Here is a 15,393-nt window from a genome sequence, read left to right as displayed (position 1 = left end):
AAATATTCTTTTAATTGTGTTTATAGTAGTCTTCAGATCAATTATATCATGGAGATTAGCGATAGTGTCTTTTTATAACAGTCAAGAATAAATATAAATTCTTAATTGTTTTGTTATTTCTTTATAATCAAGTATGGTATGCTTAATGTATATTGATATTTTTGAAAAACATATTTAAGAATGTTCAAGTTCATGTTTAAGAATGTTTTATTTTTAATTATTGAAGGTTTTTAGTTTGAACGCAAAAAATTAAAATAAATAATTATTAAAATAAAAAAGTAGTATATTATAGAACTGCAATATATATATATTCTTCTCTTCATTTTGTATTACAACAAAATAATAAAAATTCATGTTAATATGGAAGAGTAATGTTATTATTATATAAATCTAACTTCATTCCCAGAATAACTGAAGTTGAGACAGCATCCGTCGGATCCGCAAGATTCCTCCATCAAATAATTTCTCCCAATTCTGAACAGGTTTTCGTATCAAACAGGGGTTGGAACTTTTCACAAAAAGTTTCCAAACAAGATGCCTCAAACCCTCTAGATATACTCTCGTTTTAAATAACTTATAGAATTAGAAAATATTTCTGGGAGATTCATAATTGCTTTCTGAATTTCAAATTCCTAATTTTAAAAAGCTTATACCTAAATGCTTAATCACAAGCACATTAACCAATAATTGAACATAAACATTTTATTTTTAAACTATTATATATAATGATCTGTCTAAAGTCTCTATACTGTTCTAGCTATATCCTCAATTGTAATAAATACATCAACCAACAGTTAAACATAAAAATTTCATGTTTAAATCTTATTTAGTCCAAAACCTAATTCACTGCAAGTATCCATATCATTCCAATTGCATCCATAATCGTCATTTCAATCGTATCTACAAAAGGATCAAACTAAACAAAGACTTTGGGATAACAGCAAAAACCACGAAAAATCTCAAGTTTACCTTTCCCAAACCGCAGTTTAAACAGATTGGTGGCTCAGATGGCGTCACTTTCACCGGGAGCCTTGTCGGCATATTTAACCAATAAATAATTTAGCAAACAAATTGATCCCCAGAGACTATAAACAGATACTTAGAGGCACGCGTTTCACTCTGCATCTCCGTCGGGGTATGAATTGACCATATTTTCTGCGAGGTTAAAGCGTACTATGATTGGACAATAAATATTCGATAGAGTACGAGGCCCCTACTGTGAGAACCGAAGTGGGGCCCGCGGCGTGAAATCTCTATTATCGAGGGGTTGGTATGGTACCCCGTTGTTCGATGGTGGTTGTATGTGTACTCTGGTCAAACTGGTGCTGACAGGAACCCCTCGCCCCTCGAAAATAATGTAATCGCGAATTAAATGTTTGCTCGGATATCCGCGATCCCTCGGCATTTCTACGATATGGAAAGGAGAAAAGAGAGGAAACGCAATTATGTTTGTGACATAAGTGGGTCGTTTTTAGTGATCAAAAATATATTAGATTGTTGTTTTTAACTAAGGAGATTGGAAATTTGAATATTGGTGGAAAAATTAGTTTAAAAATTCAAATATTAATGAGGAAACTTGGGATTCAAAAAGTAACGTAGGAAAGTTAGGTTAAGAATTGAAAAATTCATTTAGTGATCATTGGTCAGTGGACAGTTAGAATGTACTTAGATGACTTAGACGTAATGTACTTAATATTGATGAAGTTGACATTCACTAACTACTTTTTAAACGCAAAATCTATTTCCACGATTCCTAATTGAGACACAATCCGGTTAAATTAAATGAATAGTATTGTTAACTTACGTAGTATAGATAGCAATAAAAATAGAAATGATTGTAGGCGATATTAGAAATAAAATAAGAAAATTACGATGATTATATTAAGGAGTAAAATAGAAGAAAGAAGAAAAGAGATTCTATGAAGTAGATAGTCATGATGGCACTCGTTCTCGGTTGATATTGATAAAATCTTGGAATATCGTTTCTGAAAGGAGGATGCCGACCAGATGCGACTCAAGTATCGGTTTTACGAGTATCAACTCGCAAATGTTCCGGAGCGTGCCGTTTCGAGTATCGCCGTGACAAATTTCAAGAGAGCATTGTGTACCCACAAACGATTATTTATCTCAATTTGTCACGTACAACAGGGGAGAGATTTGGTCCATGTCGAGCTCCCGTGCATCTTTCATCTTTTCCATCTTATTATTATTATTTTACAAATTCAGATCGGTCTGTTAAACAGATCAACTTTTTATCAATTTTTCCTTGTTATTTCTAATTTCTCTAGAAATAATTTTTTAAATAAATAAAGGTGAAGTAAATTGTCATTATTATTCAACTTTCAATTGTTCAAAAAAGTTAGGATATTGTTATATAATATTCTTTGATAATAATTTTGTAATTATACGAAATAAAAAACCTTTCACCTTTTTAACCTATACCTATTTACAACTAATTTTTAAATAGGAAAGAGCAGTATCTTCTGTATCTCCAATGCTATATCTTCTTCCTAACGATAAACTGTTATTTTCATAAATATTACATCATTCCGAAACATCAATCTAACCTTCAATTTTTTCTTTCAGGAACTTAGCATGAAATTAATCTCCAACCAGCAGATAACATCAAAATATGCAAATTGAACGTGGAAAGGGCTCTACTTCTTTCATCTGAAACTTCGATTCACATACGTTCCCCGACATAATCCCAATTATGTGTGAGGTCTATAGTGTATATCGATGATCGACAATAGTAATTCACTTCGGAACCAACTAAAGGCAATGGGATATAGCTTTTTCAAGCTAGATGGTGACAAAACTTTGTCAGTTTACTAGGTACAACCCTAGCGAACCAGCATTGTGATCGTATTAACACCTTGCATAATTGCATCGCCACCGACGCCGCCGCGTTTCTCATTGTGCCTCCGTTAAACACGTCTCATTTGAATATTGGCCCATTCAGTGTTCTGTCTGTCGCACAACCTCTCTTCCTCGCACTGGAAAGCTCGATCACTGATAAAGGGGAAGGTTCGTGTACTCGTGGTCGCTTCCTATAATGTTCTCTGTACTCTTTCTCAGGCTGTCAGCTTTCTTTAATTATGCACCATTTGACATAGATAACACGAGTGAGATATTAACGATGTTAATAACATTATTAACTCTTTTGAGCACAAATTAATTCTTTTTAAGGAAGAAGTCAAAATTCTAGTGTAAATGATATTCATAACGTAAGTAGGAAGTTTGTTGTGATTAAGTTGCCTGCTTTTTATAATTGGTTATAGTATGTATGAGGTTTTGGAGAAATTAATATTGACTCCTATGGGAGATGGAAACGTATATACATACCTTCCTTTAATCTCCACCTCAATTATACAACCTCGAGTTCCAAAAAAGTTCACCTCGACATCTCCGAAAACTTCCAAAAAGTCCTCTAAAACATCGTAGACTATCCAACAAATTCCAAAATTAATCTCCGCCTCCAAAGTATTTATGTGTCACAACAACCTAACCTCTTCATCCGGAACAATATTTCTAAAAAAACTTGCACAAACCTTACCATCCATGAAAGCTCTCGAGTGACCCGAAATAATTTCGTGGAAAATTTCCAGGTTTTAAGAAGAGTTCCTCCGTGTGTCTCGTTGGTCGGACTGTCGCCAAATTGTGGAAGGAGGAGGGCGAGGCGGACAAATTTCGCTGGGAAGTGGGAGGATGGAGGATGGAGAATGATAGAAATAAAATTTCCGACGGCAGTAACAATAAACCGCAGCATTCAGTGGGTTTGTACTATGCTCGTTCAGCGATCCACCAATGGCTGAGTGGTCTGAGGGTACGTTTCACCCTGTATGGTTTCCGATTGGCTGGATTCTCCGCCCAGGGGTTGCATCGATCATCCCCTTGGCGTTTCCACGGGTTTTGGTATATAAAGCAGCCTCCCCAGGGACACTGACGATAGTCTGAATCCTTTGCTGTTCGTGAATCTTCGGTTCTCACCGACCACTATCGTGAAGTAGTGACCTAACCTAGGAGACATAAGTTAATGTTAATATTACTAATCAAGTAGCAGGGATAAAACAGACTTTAACCAAAAAGTAAATTTGGTTCTAGAAGTGAATCTTTTGTGGAGAGACTTTTGAGGAGAGCTGGAAGTTGGGCAAAAGATTTTGAGGAATTTGCAGACTTGGTAAATTAATTAAGGAATTGGAAGTGAAGTGATTAATGATCTGGTAAGGGTAGGAAGCATGGCGAGCCATTCGAGTTACGAGTATGAAGACAGGGGGCAGAGGATGAGGCACCGGGTCGGTACCACTTCCAGGGCAGCTGACTCCACTGTGGCTTGCACTAGGTAAATTTTTTGCGAACAAAAAATGAATCTTTCAACACTTTTCTAAAAAATTGGAGTTAAAGCATTATTTTCTTGTTATCAAAATTTAATTTCTCTAGAATTACTGACAAATCTTGATGTTAAAGTTTAAAAGATTTTATTCCCAATCATAAACTTCTGAGATCCTAAAATTTACAAATTCTAATATTTCAAATTTCAAAATTCCAGATTTCCAATATTTCAAATTTCAAAAATTTCAAGATTTGTCTTAAGATTTTTAATTTCTTAAATTATTGTTGAATACGACTGTAATAAGTAAAATTATTTTCTATTATAAATAAGAAACGTAGGAACGTCGTAGAAAAAAAATTTGCTTAATAGATTAACGAATAGACGGAATAGAGAATTTAGACCTTTTGATGAATTGGTCATATTTATTGATTACAGCAGTCAGTATTACGTGGGTCCAAGCAGTGATATCAGCGAGGAGGACCTTGCAGAGCTTCCTTCCTGCGTTTACGCGGGTAGATCCACTCAACACATCGCACACACCTCCTCACATACTCATTCTCCTCTCCATTACCACATGCCGGTTTCTACACCTGGTAATTTATAAAAAGATCAAATACAAAATCTTGATTTTATGTATTTTAGAATTTCCTATAATTGGTTATCTTTAATCGGAGCGAAAAATAAGTAACTGTTCTGTTTGAAAAATTTGTCAATATTGATAAGACTTAAAATTCTAAATTAGAATGGAGGTTTAGTAAGCTCTAAACCGGAAAATTCGAAATGTCCAAATTGTTTCGTAAATTCGAATATCTTGCGGAATTTTTTTAACATTGAGCGTACAAATGAATTTTTCTTTTCGAATTTATTATATTATTTTTCCTTTAGATCACAATGATACGGAGATCAATGGTGTAGAAGAGGGCTACTACCCAAATGGCAGTCCCTATAGAATTCAACGACACGCTGCCAATATACGCGAGAGAAAACGCATGCTGAGGTGAGAAATTATTCTCAACGAAATCTTTATCCAATAATTTATTTAAATTATCATTTATCTTTTACGTAATCTAGCTCTCGAATAGCCTATACAAATATATTATAATACTAATATCAATATTTAAATTTTCATTACAGTTATCTATTTTTATTACATTATTATTTTCGCATCATCTTAAATATTACTTTTATTACAAATTTAAAAAATTGTATTGAAGAGAAGAATTTAATAAATTGTGAAGCAGGTTGTCAGTGTGATTACGATTTTTAGCAGCATCAACTCGGCTTTCGACGAGCTCCGAGTTCACGTTCCAACGTTCCCATATGAGAAGAGGCTGTCCAAGATTGATACTCTACGTCTGGCTATAGCGTATATCGCGCTCCTTCGAGAAGTGTTGGCTGCAAGGCTCGACCCATTGACTTACGTCGAGAGGTGCCTTAGAGGAGAAATAAATGGTGAACGCGCTGAATGGAACACCAGTGGTGAGAATCATTAATTAAAATTATTTGTTTTCCAGTCAGGAGTATGGAAGTACCTTAAAAAATTAGAATATTATTATATGTATTTCATTTAAAAAAAAGTAATAACTTTCGAGGTTATTGGACTTTTTCACCGTCCTATTTTAACTTCGCTATATGTTTGTTGTATAATCATTTTACTATATACATATTTATATTCTTGTAGATTATATTTTATTTTATTTTAGTCTAGTTATTTAGTTCCAGTTACTTTTTTAAAAAATAGAGGACGTTCTTAATATTGAATATTTAAATAGTTTATATTAATAAAATAACTAAATAAATAAGTATTGTTTTTAATCGTAGATCTGACAGCACGTTTGTCGTGGATAAATTGGGAGAACTTAGGCGTGAATCCTAATCGACGGTCAGTCTTAACCACGCTCGCCCTAACGACGGACAATATGAATTAAAAATACAGAAGAAGAAAAAAAAATCTCATCGAGGATAATCGCAGACGAATTCTCCTTTTCTTTGTAAATAAATCCCAGTCGAATAGAGTGCCAAAGGATGTTATACATAAATATGTATACATTTCAGTTCTAGTCTGGATCGTGCAATACGAAGCGATGATATTATATTTCGTATTTCTACATATAAATAATTATATATTCTACGTACACGCGTGTACATGTAAAATGGGAATAGCTATACATATATTCTAGTTTTAGTATTTTGTTTGGAATAAAATCAGCGCTTGTGAGAAAACCTATATCGATCTTATGATTCACTACTTCTACACCCTCTGTATGTAATATAATATATATATACATATACTTTGTTTAAGATTATAAATTATCATATTATTTTTATTCTGATTAAATCTTAAAATGATTCTGTCTTTTAATTTCTATATTATTTATTGAAGGTTCAATTTAATATCATGTGTATATCTATTGAAGATTTAGCAGTTTGTAAATATTTTTTATTTAAATATTATATAGCATTAGTTATAAAATTATGCCCATGATCGATCAATTAATAATTATTTTTTATATTTCCCTCATATTTCCAATAACTGTTACTGCTTATAATTTCATAATCGTATAATATTAATCTCAATAATTGTCAGAATAAAAAGTAATAATTTTCCACAATAAACGTCACAGTATTCTACAAAACGATTATTAAAATTATTAATATCACATATATAATATCTGAAATTAAATTGATATTAATTTTCTGAAAATTCAATTAATACCAAATGAAAATTTAATCAACTAAACGTGAAAATTTCTTTAATATGAATCAAAATTTAATTTAAAGTCGAATCTGAAAGTTTGATTCAGTACCAAATTAAAAATTAACATCTGAGCGTATAATGGCTAAGTTCACAGCACCCTCTCGATTAATTAATCTAATTTCAGGGTAACATCCTGTTTCATGGTGTCATCGAACGCGAATCTTGATTGCCAGATGACACTATTGTTCCCATTATTGAAGCAGAGGAAACAAAAGCATGTGACACGTGCCCGGTGTCAGTATACTGGTTATGTTTCCATCAGTCACTTTAAACAGGAACAGATTCGTTTAATCGACAAGTGTCTTCTACGAAACCTCACAATATATCTACATTAAAACCAATTTATAAATATTACCATTAAATCTCTATTTTTTGTGTAATAATAAATAATTCTTCCCAAGGACACGTGAAGTGTATGACGCGTATTCCATTATATTTCACATCTTGTCTCCGTCCATACATCTCCATTCCAAGTTCACCGAAAAAATCACAAAATATTATATAAGTGTGTTTGTGAATGTTGAATAAATAAGTTTTATGTGAAATGAGATGGAAGATCCGAAGAAAATGGAATCGAAACAAAAACAATTTTCCGATGATGATGATGTGAGCGTGATTGCTGTGATAAGAAAAGAAAACGATCGGTGGTCGATGGAGCAACAAGATGAAAAACCGGTTAAGCAGCAAGAGAGGAAACGAGTGTTCGAGTTGAGCGACGAACGGTGCAAAATGGCACTCCGGAAGCAGCTCGATCTGGATTCGTTATCGACCGAGCAGAATAGCAAGGCTAAGGAATACGAGGCTGTCGAAATTTTGCGGAAACTTCCGCCTGGCACCATTGTGATTAAACGTGAGAAGATATATAAAGATGATAGCGATTATGTAAGGGAGTCTACTGAAACGAGTAGCGGTGGATCGTCTTCTAGCAGTGGAGTGACCAAAGTTAAGAGAATCCATCGCGCTACGAGGAAAAAGTAGGTTCTACGAAAGACGAAGAAGTTTGAGATTTGGTTTCTATTATTGAGAAATTGATTTTGATATGTGGTGGATGAGAGTTGGAATATTTGGAAAGATGTTATTTTTAATATACTAATTTGTGTATATTTGGCAAAGTATCTTTTCATAAATATGTGATATTTGGGAGAAATGTAGAATAAGAAATGTTTTACTATTAAGGAATATTTTCAAGTCTTCAGACTTTCAAAATACTCAATTTTCAAGCCACCAAAATTTTCAGCCTCCCAAATTCTCAAAATTTCCAGTTTTAAAATTGAAAAATTTAAATTTGTTAATTTCCCAATTTTCTAAACATTCAAAATCTCAAAATTTGCAAATTATTAAGATGTTTAATTTTCAAAGTTTTTAATTCTGAAGTTATTAATTTTTCAAAAACTCACAAAATTTAAAATTTTGAAGTTTTTTGATTCTTTAAATATTCAAAATTTCCAAATTCCCGAAGTTTTTAATTTTTCACTTCCAAAACTTATTCGCAAATTTCTAGAATTTCAAATTATGTAACTATTGGTTCTGGATTTAAAAGATTTCAGCAGGATTAAATATTTCGAGAAATTTATATCATTCTGTCAAAATTTATTATAGCCGTGGAACAGCGGAAGTCAGAAGAAATCCCACGCGTGTTACCAAAAAAGACCAGGACAAGGATTTTTCCCGCCCAAGACAACGATTACTTTCTGCGAAACGAAAGGAGATGCTGTTCAATTCTGAACACATTAAACGTGGAAAATCTTCCACCATGCCTTACATGAACACAAGGTCTGTTACTCGTAAAATGTATAATGTGGGGGCAACTTATCAAGCGCCCACTGTAAGAGATGCAACAGAGTGGAAAGAATGGCCTGCTCATGGCATGCATGAACGACCTGTGTTTCATCCACAAGTAAAAATTTTGCATAAACAATTGTTATAAAAAGAGCTTAAATTTACAAATTTTTGTATTTTAACATTTTACTATTTATACGATCTGTAATCTTTGTAATACTTTGTATATTTTGATATTCGTAATATTTTCGAAATTTAAATGAAATTTTGAATTAAAAATGAACATGTTTTCGAGTAAATAATAATTCGTGATGTTTTTCAACTAACTAAATATATTTTTCAGGTTGGCCTAGCTGCAGAATATTTGGGTCGTTACTTTACAAGCTTAGATGGATTCTCTTACCGAGAAATAATCGACAGACCGGAAATAGAAGTGGTATCCGTGGATCCCCATTGTGACTACCTCCCATCATCTGCTGAAAAAAAACGAACCAAAAAGATCAAGCCTAACAAAGGCTCTTCCAATTCCAAAGGTGCAAAATCAGTCTCTTTAGAATCTACTGGAAAGAACAAATCTTTTGAAACTTGCATGCATGAAAGTTTCCACTGTGTTCTTGGTTACTGTTCTCAAATAATGACGCCAAGTTACAAAACGAATGTAGAAGGGAAAATAAGCATGTTAAACGAGAGCAAAAATTTATCCAACACTAGCAAGGAAATAGAACAGCATTCTTCGGTGATAAACACTTTAGAACGCAGCTCCAAAAGCGATTCTTCTGTTTTAAGTTTTAAGGAGAATTTACAGAAATCAGTGGAAGAGAACAAATTCATGGACAATTACGCAATCACGATGTTCCCACAAAATGTGAAGAGTTTTACTCAGGTTCCAAAAACACGTTTATTTCCTGCTCAGAAGGTTTATATAGCCAATCCTCAGAAATCCATTGCGTTCACTAATGCAAAAACGTTTCAAGGAGGGCATATGAAGATTCAAGAAATGGCACGACCTTCCAAGAGCCCTTTTATCATAGTAAACCCTTTAGACACAAAGGAGACACAACTTTTGAACCCAAGTACTAGTACCATAAATGTGAGCAGAATGGAAGAATCTTCAGCCAGTGAAGAGACGTTAGGAGAAGTGACTTCTATATATAAGAATGTATCCAATGAAGAGATGACAGTGAAACAGACTCCTGTAAAGCAAAGAAACAAAGTGGAATTCACAATGACAAAACATCTTTTAGATAACATGCAACAGAATAAAATTCAGTTTGGAAAAGAATCAAATTCCATGGAAAAGAAAATATGTTACGACACTACTAGCAAACAGTTGAACTTAAAAACCATGTCTGGCAGCATGAGTAAGGCCTGGTGCACTGGAGAAGCTTCAGAAATAGCAAAAATTCTTTCTGAGTACAATAAAAGTAATTTAAAAAAGCCAGCTATAGAAAACCAGATACCCTATACCAATGTAAAGAACATTAGAGTTAAAGAGCTCTGTAATAAGGAAGAAAATACCAAACAAAGTGTTCAAGAGAGTTTTATGGACAGAAACGTGAATATAACTTTTCCTCAGGGAAAATGGAGGCGGTTTCATTTAACTGTGGAGAAGCTGAAAGACCTAAAAAGTAATTCCAATGAGAAGAGACAGTCTTTGGGGGTTCCAAATAAACAGTCATTGTTTAAAATTGATCAGACAATTGGAGAAATTTCATCTGATAGAAAAATTGAAGTTCCTAAACAAATGGAAATTGTTCAAAGGGGACAATCAAGTATAATGAACTTGGAAAAAAAAGAAAGCATTCTGATGGGGAATAACAGCGTAGATTCAGCTATTGTGAAGACACAATCTTTACAAGAATTGTTGGAGAATACCGCCATGTTATATTGCGCCGCTACTGGAACTCATCAAGACGATTTGGCTAATTATATCGATAATTTAGACGGTGTTCAGAGCATACAATGGTTAGAAACTTGCAAGGATTTAATTGTATGAATTATTGTCATACAGAGAAGCGTTGCAAGGTTTCTTAATTTTGCGATGAAACTCCAACGAATTTGTATTTCATAGATTTTAACCATCTCTTCCACTTAATTTTATGCATACACAAATACTTTTCTTCTTTAATCGTTGTAATTAATATTTTAATCAGAGTAAGAGTGAACTAGGTGTGCAAAGAATATACTTTCGTTCCTTTACTATCACTTTCATTAACTAAAGCTGAAAATAGTAGAAATATCTTTATTCATACGATTTACATATGTCAAGCAGCGTTTAGTTAATTATTAGTCGCGTTTATATATTAAAATAACATCTTAATGTCCTAGAACACGTTCAAACTACTTAATTTACGCCGGTAGGGTGCTGAACCTAAATAAAATCAATCTTGAATGTTCTTAACTTTTTGCACTTCAATTTTAACTTCAAATATATTTTAATAAATATATTGTTTTAGTAATAAATCATAATTTGAAAATGGATTAAAAGACTAAAAGCGCTTATAAGAGATAAAATTTTGAACGTTTTGTGATACTTTCATAAAAAGTGCAGAGGGTTAATTAGTAAGGACCATTTTCTTTGCCCTTGTGGTTAATACAATACCATCGTTGATCCCAGCGTATATAAAAATCATGCAAATAACGAGGATCGCAAAGTACACAAACAGGAGGGCGATTATGCCGAGGCATCGTTGTCAGTCTCTGTTCTGACGTCGCTTCCTATGAACATACCTGTAAAAAAAGTAATGCAACATATTCCCAAAATTTTAAAGAAAATATCTATACTTAGTACATTTCTAACTATGTATAAAAAATAGTATAATCTATATCCATAGTAATTGCTACTATGTAAAAATTATTTTTTTATTACAAGTTCCTATTAAATAATCAAGTGTTTTCAATTTCACATTGTAATAGTTCCTAAATATAATGCATGTTCTGTGAATAATATTATTTTTTGCTTTATAATTAATTTTCTTTATTTTATTATAAATTGAAGTGGCCAAAGTTTTTGTTATATATGTGGTAATTTATTAATTTATTTACCTTTTTCTTTCTGATTCTGATTCACTTTCTTGACTAACTATTTTATCAGCTACTTCTTCTGTTGTCGATTCTTCTTCTTCGCTGTCTTCTTTGCACTTCCGGCTTTTGCTCGAACTTTTACTAGAATCCTCGTTCCTAGTTTTCATTTTAATACTCTCTGATAACTTCCTATCCCTCTTCACCGACGATTTTTTATCAATTCTTTTTCTACGTTTGTCTTCATCACTGGAAATTTCAATTTTTGTGCTTTCTTCACGTGAAGATTTTTTTTTGCTATCATCTCTCTGAGATTTTCGATGTCTTCCAGAATTTTTGGAGCTAGATGTGGAATATCCGGTGTCCTGGCGCGTTTTTCTATAAAATTATAAAATTTCCAGATAATAAATTTGAAAATTTACTAGTCAATAAATTTATAGGTAATTTTTAATTATTCATTTATGTATTTTAAACCTTCTGGAATGACGAATATTTCTAGGAGAGGAATCAAATTTATCTGCTTCTTCCGTAGTTTCCTCACTGTCTGAATAATTAGCCTCTATATCTTTGTCTCTTTTTCTTTTTCTTCTTCTTTCTTCAGAAATCCTTTTACTTTTCACATCTTTGTACATATCTTCTTTCGATATGATACTGATGCTAGATATTTCAGATTTCTTCTTTATCTTGCTTCGATTCTCCGTCTGCACAACGTACAATCGGTAAAGTTGCAGCAGTATTACTAAAGTATTTTTGCACGTGAAGAAAATGTTCATGTAGCTGACTATGCGATAGTGGACGATTAAAATCAATCTGAATGAAAGGAATGGTCCATCCTGTAATATTTTGAAAGACATAAAATCTTCAGTTTCCTGCTGAAGACGTAAAAGTACAAAAAAATTTTGAGAGAAGGTTTTTCGTGAACCGACAAGAATTTTCGATTAAAATTTGAGATATCGTATTGAGTTGCCACGAAAAATATTCTAATAAATAAAACAGACCTGTAGGAGCATGTTCAATGCAATTCCCCATACATCAATGCTGCAGCAACTAGTTTCAGTGTGCGCTCTCTTTTTAACAGCATTACCGGAAGACAGTCTAGATTTTCGGGACTTGGTGGCCGTAAGGACGACTGTAAATTGCATCAAGGACCACGCCCAAATTCCTAAAGTCAAATAAACTAAAACGGGTTCGCGAGCTATGCGATCTTCTTTAAAGGAATCGAAAAATTCAATGATGTCTGCTGCTGTACCAATGTAAACCAATAATAATTGACTTAGTTGATCTCTGGTTAACTCTCCCTTTGGTAACATCCATCTTCCAATGATCAGAATTAACATCAGAAACTGCTCGATCAAAGTTACCCAGGTCTCTGTCGATATTTTTATGTCAGGTAGATTTATATTTACCTAAATGATAAGTTACAGTGTATTTATAATAATAGAATAATCACATTTATAGGAATAAATTGCGAAGTTTTATAACAATATGATATAATTATTGAATTTCATTTTGGGGTATACAAATTTGTAATTTTTTCTATAAAAAAAATATTAATTCCGCGGCATGGAGACAGGTGGATTAAAAGAGGTTGTAATAAAAATACGTCTTATTTTACTATTACAACTTACAAGAAGTCTATAGTTTCAAGCCTCAGAAACTTCAATTTGGTCCTGTGGAAATCATTATTTTAAAAATTATACATATAAATATATATATATATATATTAAGCTCATGCATATTGCACAGTTTTCTAGTTACCATATGTCACTATGTGTGTTAAGTAACAGTTGGTCGGCAAAATCACCACTGTGATACCGACCTCTCGTATTCATCCAGTCAATATGCATAAACTATACATATATACGCATAATTTTTAAAATAGTGATATTCGTGCCTTAAAATTGATAACTTCGAATTTTGTTCTGAGAGGAAATTTCCTCTTTGGTTATAAAAAACGTTGCAAATTCGATGTGCCCCAAAACGAGGTTCAGTTATATGTACATATAATTTACAATATTGTGAATAAAATAATGTGAATTGAACCTACACCAAATGCTTTTTCTAAGTGTTTCAAATCTTCAGCTGCCAGGTTGGTTAAATCGAAATTTTCGGATATGTTCACGTTCGTTTCGAACGTTTTCATTCTCCTATCGACCTTATCTAATTCCAGAAGCCATATCGCTGGAACTACACTGCTTAGGTACAAGAAAACGGAAGGACAGAACCTTCAGAAAAAAGAAATTTTAAATATTATATTAACTTTATTGTATTTCTACTCCGTCAGTAAAACAGGGTAGTTTACGATAATGTTTCTTAAAACTATAATACGTAATAAACAGAATGTTCGTCAATTATAGTGAAAATTATGGTGTAGTTAAGTTTGAGATAGTAAAGATTATCTTCTTTTGTAATTGCACTCTTTCTTAATTTAATATATTGATCGTCTTCGGGAATAGTAAAAAATACGACTTTCAAGGAATCAGTCGATCAATCATATGATATGAATGGTAAAGGATATTAGAAAAAGAGGTCACTGTTACGCAGCTCTTTCTGTATATCGATAATTTTCGACGTATAGTGGATTGTGTCTCGTCCCGCTCTTATTACTAATGCTCCAATTTCCGACTGTCAAACTGAGACGGACCCACAAAAACACACCCTTTCCTTCCCGGAGGAAAGTAGGTTTGTTTTAGCGTATAGATTGTTGCATTAGAGAACTTAAATTTGGTTACTATTTTTTCTGTCTTGCATATAAAGCAATGTTTATGTATAAATATTTGCAAAATATATTTGGAAATTAGATTTGAGTATTTATATATACATATAATTAATATCTATTTAAGTTATTTCTATTTTCTAATAAAAATGTATTTTATTATGCTATAATCATTATTATTTATATATAGAAGGTCTATATAGTAATTTTTATTTCATATAATCCCTAAAATTCATTATTTCTTATTAAATTTTGTTAATGAAAGGAATATTATTTGAAGAAATTTGTTAGTATTTAATATTATTATTTATTTATTATTTTGGTGTAAATTATTATTGTGTTTTTTCAATCACGACAGATATAATTAAAATGATGGAAAAATAATTAACTAATTAATAAATAAATTTCCGTTACTTACCATTTCCATTCTTGATTTTCCTTTATAGTAAGCGTGAAAATTCCTTCGAAAAACAGTAACAAAATTGGGCAACTCAAGTACCAAAACAGAGGATTCTTTTTAAACGTAGTTACTTGCCAAATTGCAATAAAGCCATGAGATGCGAAAACCAGTCGCGTAATTATCGCTTTAATCGTAGCTAAAAATTTTGCCATTTTCACAATAGAATTTTTGTTTTTTTTATTTAATATTTTTCACTATATAATTTTTTTTATTGTCATTCACCAATTTTTTAAAACACACAAATATCTACTGGTTGCATTAAGAAATAGAAAAATATTGATAATACGAATTTTTTGAAATTTTCATTTGGATATTACATTTTTTCA

At 32.3% G+C, this 15,393-nt stretch overlaps 3 protein-coding genes across 6 annotated transcripts; 2 read left to right on the top strand and 1 right to left on the bottom strand.

Moving 5' to 3' along the window:
* Window positions 1–1,758: 1,758 nt before the first annotated feature.
* On the top strand, window positions 1,759–6,582 carry LOC138188200 (basic helix-loop-helix domain-containing Fer2). 4 transcript variants are annotated; one of them, XM_069129763.1, is made up of 7 exons: window positions 1,759–2,835; window positions 3,609–3,826; window positions 4,105–4,342; window positions 4,769–4,926; window positions 5,219–5,330; window positions 5,601–5,812; window positions 6,155–6,581. In XM_069129763.1, the coding sequence occupies exons 3-7, from the start codon at window positions 4,239–4,241 to the stop codon at window positions 6,259–6,261; spliced, it is 693 nt and encodes a 230-aa protein (XP_068985864.1). In that variant the 5' UTR covers window positions 1,759–2,835; window positions 3,609–3,826; window positions 4,105–4,238; the 3' UTR covers window positions 6,262–6,581. The 4 variants fall into 4 exon arrangements, with proteins under 4 accessions (XP_068985864.1, XP_068985867.1, XP_068985868.1 ...); XM_069129766.1 differs by lacking the exon at window positions 1,759–2,835 and adding an exon at window positions 2,874–3,027; XM_069129765.1 differs by lacking the exons at window positions 1,759–2,835; window positions 3,609–3,826 and adding an exon at window positions 3,857–4,032.
* A 720-nt stretch (window positions 6,583–7,302) lies between these two features.
* On the top strand, window positions 7,303–11,852 carry LOC138188136 (uncharacterized). Its single transcript, XM_069129649.1, has 3 exons — window positions 7,303–8,065; window positions 8,691–8,988; window positions 9,214–11,852. The coding sequence occupies exons 1-3, from the start codon at window positions 7,641–7,643 to the stop codon at window positions 10,864–10,866; spliced, it is 2,376 nt and encodes a 791-aa protein (XP_068985750.1). The 5' UTR covers window positions 7,303–7,640; the 3' UTR covers window positions 10,867–11,852.
* On the bottom strand, window positions 11,564–15,219 carry LOC138188388 (transmembrane protein 26). The gene is made up of 6 exons (XM_069130107.1): window positions 15,026–15,219; window positions 13,939–14,116; window positions 12,890–13,297; window positions 12,366–12,724; window positions 11,916–12,269; window positions 11,564–11,600 (listed from the first exon to the last, which is right to left on the bottom strand). Exons 1-6 carry the CDS (start codon window positions 15,217–15,219, stop codon window positions 11,564–11,566), a joined length of 1,530 nt encoding a protein of 509 aa, XP_068986208.1.
* Window positions 15,220–15,393: the final 174 nt, after the last annotated feature.

This window comes from Bombus flavifrons, chromosome 16, assembly GCF_040668555.2.
Source record: "Bombus flavifrons isolate JBK064 chromosome 16, iyBomFlav1_principal, whole genome shotgun sequence".
Taxonomy (NCBI): Eukaryota; Metazoa; Arthropoda; class Insecta; order Hymenoptera; family Apidae; genus Bombus; species Bombus flavifrons.
This window is presented reverse-complemented; position numbering and strand designations above follow the sequence as displayed.

Bases quoted from the DNA above. Each gene is read 5' to 3' on its own strand.
- LOC138188388 (XM_069130107.1), bottom strand. From the start codon at position 15,219: ATGGCAAAATTTTTAGCTACGATTAAAGCGATAATTACGCGACTGGTT. The intron at 13,298-13,938 runs GTAGGTTCAATT...CTTATCATTTAG, and splicing joins ACTTAGAAAAAGCATTTGGT to GTAAATATAAATCTACCTGA. The intron at 11,601-11,915 runs GTAAATAAATTA...CTTTTTTTACAG, and splicing joins TCAGAATCAGAAAGAAAAAG to GTATGTTCATAGGAAGCGAC.
- LOC138188136 (XM_069129649.1), top strand. From the start codon at position 7,641: ATGGAAGATCCGAAGAAAATGGAATCGAAACAAAAACAATTTTCCGAT. The intron at 8,066-8,690 runs GTAGGTTCTACG...AATTTATTATAG, and splicing joins CATCGCGCTACGAGGAAAAA to CCGTGGAACAGCGGAAGTCA. The intron at 8,989-9,213 runs GTAAAAATTTTG...TATATTTTTCAG, and splicing joins GACCTGTGTTTCATCCACAA to GTTGGCCTAGCTGCAGAATA.
- LOC138188200 (XM_069129763.1), top strand. From the start codon at position 4,239: ATGGCGAGCCATTCGAGTTACGAGTATGAAGACAGGGGGCAGAGGATG. The intron at 4,927-5,218 runs GTAATTTATAAA...TTTTTCCTTTAG, and splicing joins CATGCCGGTTTCTACACCTG to ATCACAATGATACGGAGATC. The intron at 5,813-6,154 runs GTGAGAATCATT...TTTTAATCGTAG, and splicing joins CGCTGAATGGAACACCAGTG to ATCTGACAGCACGTTTGTCG.